This window comes from Lithobates pipiens, unplaced genomic scaffold (assembly GCF_037356315.1).
Source record: "Lithobates pipiens isolate NorthernLeopardFrog02 unplaced genomic scaffold, aLitPip1_a1.2 Scaffold_8, whole genome shotgun sequence".
Lineage (NCBI taxonomy): Eukaryota > Metazoa > Chordata > Amphibia > Anura > Ranidae > Lithobates > Lithobates pipiens.
This window is the reverse complement of record NW_027507903.1, coordinates 449,997,126-450,004,875: the sequence shown is the minus strand read 5'-3', so window position 1 is coordinate 450,004,875 and position 7,750 is coordinate 449,997,126. Positions and strand designations below refer to the sequence as shown.

The 7,750-nt window shown below is 42.4% G+C and overlaps 1 protein-coding gene across 3 annotated transcripts in view; it reads right to left on the bottom strand.

Annotated features, from left to right (window-relative positions):
• Window positions 1-535: 535 nt before the first annotated feature.
• LARP1 (La ribonucleoprotein 1, translational regulator) overlaps window positions 536-7,750 on the bottom strand; it is a 101,639-nt gene continuing 94,424 nt past the window's right edge. For all 3 annotated transcript variants that reach the window (XM_077468376.1, XM_077468377.1, XM_077468378.1), the window contains exons 15-19: window positions 6,877-7,034; window positions 6,647-6,791; window positions 5,891-6,000; window positions 3,065-3,192; window positions 536-2,078 (exon numbers count right to left, since the gene is read on the bottom strand). In XM_077468376.1, coding sequence (XP_077324502.1) covers window positions 1,872-2,078; window positions 3,065-3,192; window positions 5,891-6,000; window positions 6,647-6,791; window positions 6,877-7,034 — 748 coding nt within the window. In that variant the 3' untranslated portion in view covers window positions 536-1,871. The remainder of the gene's footprint in view (window positions 2,079-3,064; window positions 3,193-5,890; window positions 6,001-6,646; window positions 6,792-6,876; window positions 7,035-7,750) is intronic.

Here is a 7,750-nt window from a genome sequence, read left to right as displayed (position 1 = left end):
CTACCAAGGGCAAAGTGAATAAAGTAATTCTGCATATTCAAGGTGTACCTGTTGTCTTTAAATGCAAGGCAAAAAAGGCAAGGTACTGGCGCACCAGAAGTTCCAAACCTGTGGCTGGGTGCACTGCCAAAATTATCCCATAGACTGAAATCTAATAGAGAATATTGTAGATTAACGTACAGGGCTGAAGGTCCTTTTTCTTTAATAGAAATATAATTACCTGATTTCCAAACATTAAAGAGGGTTGCATCCCAGTTACCCTAACGTTAGGGTACCCAGACCCAACCCCCCCCCCCTCCTCCTCCTCCTCCTCTCCCCTGTGCTGCAGTGCAAGTTCACAGCATACAAAAAAAAAACATCAGATGCCTTGCCAACTCAAAGGTTTTGCACCTTTTTGCCACAATTATGTCTGAGTTTTAGAAAGAACCCCATACAATTTAAACCACCACTTTTCATTTTCCCAATGGTTTGAGCCCTGCAGACAACATTGTGGCAGTGATATGGTTAAACAGTAAAAACGGTGTATTGTTTCCCATCCCCGCCTCCCCCCCCCCCCCCCCCCTCTGTAAAAATATCCAATGCAGCCCAGGATCGCATTGACCAGCTTTTACTTGCCAACGTTTGATAAAATGAAGCCCTGTTATCACGCCCAAAAGTGACACAGCAGATGAACAAAACCAACCCTCGGCACAGTATATACCCAATCAACTTAATTCTATACATCCCTTGGAGGAGGGTAAAACAGTCTCACTCTGCAATCAGTGGCAAATTCTACTGTATGCACCCAGTAATTACACCCTGGGGTTTAGCCAAGCTTGAAAGGTCTCTCTTAAATTAAGCGGCAGTGATGGAAAAACAAAAACAAAAATTTAAACTGCTCACTTGTTGCCATGCAACGTCCCCCTTTCTGCAATCTCTGCTTTCTACCGGCCACAAATTCTCCCGCAAAACAGCAGCTCTCTGTGAGTATCAAGGTTACAATAAGGCAACATTTTGTACTCTGCTTTATCAACGCTTAGTATAATTTGAGAGAGAGAAAGGCAGTTTTTTTTTCTTCAAAGTTTTTTTTTTTTTTTGTTTTCATATGTAGCTGTCTGCTATTAAGTTTTTTTCTGTAGTTCTCTTTCACAGTCTGAAGTAACAATAAAACAAATAAAAATATATATATATCTTTAAAAAGAAGGAAAAAAAAAAAAATGCAGGCTGTGGTGAAAGCAGTGGGCTGTGAGCCACGGGGGGGTTTAAAAGGTTTTGCTGTAGTACAGAAGCCACAAGAAAGCAGCAGCACCTCTAAGTGGCCAATTTTTAAATCCTCAGTTGTATCCAGGGGTTGAATCCATCTAAAGACCACAGGCGAAGAGGGCGGAGTCTAGAGTGAAGTACAAGCAGCTCCGACGCAGATAGTAGTGATGTTTCATCCTCCGGAGCCTGTAACAGCAAACCTCTGCTTTGTCCGTTCAGCAGTTAGAGCAGAGATGAGTCCTGCACTTGTTCGGCCAACCCAGTGTAGAGGAAGGGCAGCAAATTCAATAATTTAAAAAGGAAAAAAAAAAAATTCTGCCTCCCATTTCCTCCAGCCCTTTCCTCCAGGTTCCTGCTAGAAGGGAGGAAAAATAAAATAAAAAATTTCATACCCCTAAAGCAAACTAAGATTCTCTTCCATTGTGGGATGAGCATCCGCCACCTTGGCAGGTAAGCCATGGGAACAGTCCAATGTCTCCAGAATAAGGAGTCTGTTTAAAGCAGAATAATTTTCCTTCAGCAGTAGAGGGGAATCCATATCAAGTTTAAACCATCAAAACCCTCCACACTTAGGAAATTTCCCTAATGTTCCCTCCCCAAAACCCTCCATAGCGCCAAATAGATCCATGCTACTTCTCCCCACCCAGTGTCTGGGAATTCAGGATGGCAGTCGAGGGTTGGCTTTGGCCTTTGACATCCTCCTTTGCTGGGTTGTGGGACACCGATTGGGACTGATGACTAGATCCTTTGCTGGAAGATTGTGAAGGATACCTTCTTCTGCCTTCTCCTGACAAGGAGGGGCGCCTTCGGGAGCCTCCATCCTCTCCAATCGGGGGCTGTAAGAGAGGAGAATATATACTTATCAAAAAAAAAAAAAAACACCAGCTTTAGATGCAGTGTAAAAAGCCAAATGGTTGGCTGTGCTTTCTTGCCATGCTGGAAAGCTAAACTCCTTTTATCAGGGCCATTTCTGAATGTTCGTCTTTTTATGTGGGATTCCCTTTTGGTTTCCTCCAACAAAAACACAATCTTGTGTTGATACCATTCAAGTCAAAGTGACAGACTCTTCAACCCCCAGTTCCTGACCAACTTCTACTCCCCTCTGCCCAAAAGCACACGATATTTAGGGGTGAAAAAGGAACAGCCAGTCCTGGCGATTTCATCAAGTCCAGGGGCTGAGGAGAAAACCCTGGGATTTATGAGGTACTCCCAAGGTCATCTGGTTCATTAGATTATCTGATATTTTATTATTTTTGTTTAAATTGACTAGCAATCGTAAACTGTAGGCTTATTTTTTTTTTGTTTTGGATAGCATAACTGAGGGTTATAACTACTGTTTTTTTTTCCATGTGTGTCCCATTGGGGAGATTCTCTTCATTTCGTATCCCACAGCCAAAACAAGCGAGAGGAAATCCCTCCAGTGAAAGAATCCCCGATTGTCACCAGAAGTAGCGTCACCCCTTTGGAAGATTTCTTCTATATTCCTCTGGGGACAGCCCAAAATTTGTGATTTTCACTTCATGACAATGGTTAACATGAGAGTGAAGCTCCCAGAGGGAACAGACAGCAATAAAAAAATGGCAAGTGTTCTAATTCACCTCCACTATCCAAACCTGGAAAAAACACAACCTAGTTATACATTTGGGGGTTTGCACTGCTTTTTGGACAGTTATTTTGTCATAAGAAAAATGGGATGTTAAATGTTATCATGTACATTAGAGAAAACAAGGTACAACTGAGTCTGCAAATAGTGTGACTGAACTACTACCTAGTCAAAAAAAAAAAAAAAAAAAAAAAAAAAAAAAAATTCTCATATACTCACATCCACTCGGAAATCCTCTAGCCGACGGAACTTGCCCAGGTAATCCTGCAACTTTGGATCAATATCCAGGGTTTTGGCTTTGGAGTATTTCAGAAAGGCCCAGAATTTCTCAAGTCCGTATAGTTGACCTTGAATGAACAAAAGTTGAAAGTTAGCAATGCTGCAGTTCTATGCAAGTGAAAGGCAAATCCACTTCAAAGCAGCACAAGTCCAACATATGGCTGGCTAGGAGTGAGCCCTCCACCCTTGTTCTCATAACATGCTCTTCTCATTTTATTCACGGGAACACCCTGCTTGCCCTGCCCATCTAAAAATACACCCCAATTACCCGCACTATTAATGGGCAAGATCAGGATGGCCCCCACCTTTTAGTACTCAATGAATTTACCTAGGTCACATCCCCATGGTCTAACAAACTTCTCCCTGAGGTCTGTAAACTACAGGGCTTTCAGAGGGGTATGGAACCAGGACAGGGTGGAGATCCTATGTCAACGGTTGTCTCAAATTCTTTCAGCGACTGTGCTGAATTTAAACTAGCCCAGAAATGGTTTCTAAACGTGCTTGCAGTTACAGCAATACAAAACGCAAAACTCCCCAAATCTATCCTCCCTTCTGCTCGGTTTGATGCTCTGATCCAAGGTCAATAGTAAAAGGTCTAATTTCTGAGGCATACACAACTGTTGGATACACGTCTCTTTAAATTTTGCACTGCTAAGCAGAAGATAGGAAACCGACCTGGGGATCAATTCAAATGATATATGGGATGATATTTTGCAATCTGCACAGGTTACATCTATAACCTTTACACCAATTAATGCTTCTATCCTGTAGGTTATACCCGCAAGGATTGGTTTGCGAGACAACCTCCAGTGCAGTAGAGAATTCAGTGCATTATCAAGGGAATCGCATAGACCTTTGGGTGATGCCCTAAAAGTAATACCAGGAAGGAGTGATTAACCACTTGCCGACCGCCGATGTACGTCGCTACTTTGGGGACGGATATCATTGTTACGGTAGCAGCTAGCTGCCATAACCCCGGTATCCCCGTTTGGTCGACGATAAAAGTGGTCTCTGTGGCGGTTTCGCCACAAGATCACTTTTATTGGTGGCAGGAGAGGGCCCCCCCACACGATACGGTTCCCTCCGCCGCGATCCGGAGACTTCGGCAGCAATGGACGCGATTGCGTCCTTGTCATGGTTAGGTATGGAGATAATACCATAGCAGGAAGGAAGCGATGTCAAAACGTCACTTCTGCTCATACTTCTTAAAAGACACTTTTTTTATGTTATTTTTTCAAAATGCCCTAATTTTTTATTTTTTTGCATTTAAGTCCAAATATGAGATCCGAGATATTTTTGACCTCAGATCAAATATTTAAGAGGTCCTGTCATGCTTTTTTCTATTACAAGGGATGTTTACATTCCTTGTAAGTGCTAAAAGTGAAACAATTTTTTTTTTTTTTTTTTAAACCGTGTAAAAATAAAAAGGTAAAGAAAAAATTTTTTAAACATGCCCCGTCCCGCCAAGCTCGTATGCAGAAGCGAACGCATATGTGAGCAGCACCCGCATATGAAAACGGTATTCAAACCACACGTGAGGTATCGCCGCAATCAGTAGAGCGAGCGCAATATTTCTAGCCCTAGACCTCCTCTGTAACAAAGCATGTAACCAGTAGAATTATTTTTTAAATGTTGCCTATGGAGATTTAAGGATAAAAGTTTGTCACTATTCCACAAGCGGGCGCAATTTTAAAGTATGAGTGTGTGTGTGTGTGTGTGTGTGTGTGTGTGTGTGTGTGTGTGTGTGTGTATATATATATATATATATATAAAATGGGCTAACATTTTTTTTAATTCAAAAATATATTTTTCAAAAAAAGTTTGCTTGTAAGACCGCTGCGCAAATACGGTGTGACAGAAAGTATTGCAACGACCCCCATTTTATTCTCTAGGGCGTGGGGGGGGGTATCCTTTTGGGGTTTTAAGTAATTTTCAAGCAAAAAAAAAAAAGTTTCAACTTGTAAAGAGAGTCTGAAAAGAGGCCCGGGCCTTAAGTAGTTAAAAACTCTTAATCGTATTGATCTAGTGATGGACCCACCCTTACACTGGGGCGGTTTTCAGGCGCTACAGCGCTAAAAATAACGTCTGAAAAAAAACTGCCCCTTTCACGTGTTGCGCTAGCAGGACGGTACAAAAAGTCCTGCTAGCCACATCTTTGGACCTGTGTATTCCTCGCTCCTACCCATTGAAATCAAAATGGGACAGTGCGGCTATAAAAGGGCAGCTGAAGCAGTGCTTTGCGGGCGGTTTTAACCCTTTTGGCCGCTAGGGGGGGTTAAAAACACCCCGCTAGCGGCCGCAGACCACCTCTAAAACTACGGTAAAGCTCCACTAAAAATAGCACCGCTTTACTGCCGACGGCCGCACCACCCCAGTGTGAAAGGGGCCTTATGGATACCCCTACCAATGTAGAGGATTGGATATCTGAAGCAAATAGATGTCTTTCACTCACAAAAACACACTTACTTTAGAAAACAATGCGTATATTTGACACCATCTGGCTAACCTTATATTGGTGTTGTCTGACCATTACTATTGTACTTTCCTCTATTATGTGATACAGTACAGCATTCCGTTTTTACAAATATAGGCCCCCAGGGTTATAAACTGTATGATGTCTTCTCTTCTACATCCCTGTCTTATGTGATGGACACACAGATTTATCTTCTAGAAAGATTACCGAAAAAAATACTAATAAGATGGGTATGTGTAAAACTATATGTAGGAAAAACTATCAATTGTTAAATATTATATTATAAACCTCACCCGTTTCATAGTCCCTCCTGGTTTCTTCCTGGAAGTCTCGGAAAATGTCCACTCTGAACTTTTTCTCCAGACCATAACTGTAGTATCGGAAAAGGCACTCCAAACCATACCTGATGAGAAATGCCCAGCGTTAGAGCAACAAAAAAATTAAAGTTCAGAATTTTGTCCAGCGAGATGTGACAGTGCAACAGAAGATCAATGTAAAAGCAATAGTAACTAAGAGTGCTGCAATGTTATCTTTCAATAGACAGAACAATTCTGGACAATTAAAGTGGTTGTAAACCCATGGAGGGGATAAAAATATAAAATAAATAAAACCTGCAAGGCATACTAGCTCATTATGAATAACTTACCCGAGAAGGAAGGCCCCGAAGCGGTCCTCTGTCTTCATGTCTGCCGCTGCCATGGATCCTGGAGTGTCTTCCGGGTCTCGCTGCTCTGGCGCTGTGATTCGCTGGAGCAGCGATGACGTCACTCACAGCGCATGCGCACGGGAGTCGGCACTCACAGCGCATGCGCACGGGAGCCGGCACGAGTGCCGCGGCCTGCCCAGTGCGCCGCTGTCTACGGCCCATGCGGTGGCTGTCTTTTTGTAACTATCTCCTAAACCGTATAGGTTTAGGAACCATTTCTTGGACCTACAGGTAAGCCTTAATCTAGGCTCACCTGTAGGTCAAAGTGGTTTGTAAGGGTTTACAACCACTTAAACTGAACATACATATGCTTTGGCAGTCATGCAGTTAGTTGGTCACCTACCTGTATCCTTCCTTTCCATCCTCTACGGCGAGTTGACGAAACTCCTCATACATCTTCTTATTGAAATGATCTCGAAGGAAGAAAGACCAGAAGCGAAAAAGCGTGTTCATTTCCTGGGACTGGCCAATGCCTAGCCGTTTCCTCTCTAAGGAACGAACAAAGCAGTGAGATGTCTGCAAGTGAGGGCCTTGCAAATAAAACCTGAACATTTAGCAGTGGCAAGTTCTCACCATTAAGGCAACGTCGGCGGTACTTGTGGTAAACATGTTGAGTGAATCCATTCTCCTTCAACAGTTCATGGGAAGGATGCTGGAACTTTGGCAAAGACTGAGGCGTACATCCGAAACTGCTCAAGGCTGGAGCCCCCTCAGAAGGGCTAGCATTAGAGCTGTAAAAGACAAAAAACAGATAATTTTCACAGCTGTACTTCAACAGTCCCTATAGATCATAATGCCATTAGCCTAGATTCACTACTATTGGAATTCAACTTTATGCCTTTTGATTTAGTGACTTTCATAAATTCTTCCAAGCCAACTGTGAGCACTTGCTCACCTCAGCAAATGGATGTAAGGTACACTTGACATTTTAATGTTCCATAAATAATTTACTGTAGTTTGAGAAACCGTTACAAAACATGGGGGGCAACAATAGTAAGATTATAATATACAGACATGAAAGTGAAGTGGAATAGAGTTCCATAATAAAAAATACCTACATAAAATATGACATGAACAAAAGAAACCATGGAGGGGAAAAAAAAAAGAAGGATGTGCCTTATCACAAATCTGAGTCCCAGGCATCCTAAAAAAATGAAGGACCTTGTCCTCAGAAGTAATAGACATCTCTACCAAGGTTGAATAAAATTCAGCCACCCAACTAGTTTTTTTTTTTCGCGACATAGAAAATGCCTAAAGTAACAGCACAAGGTGCCATTATGCAGTCCTATGAAGCACCGATTTACTGTACAGGAATGGATCCTATGCCGCCATAGGGGCAGAGGTTCTGAGGATGTCCTATAAAATTTCACATATGCAAATAGAAAATTGAAAGGCTCTGCTCTTGCCTCCTCTCCGAATGCCCCCTTGTGGTTTAATGGTGGGTTGC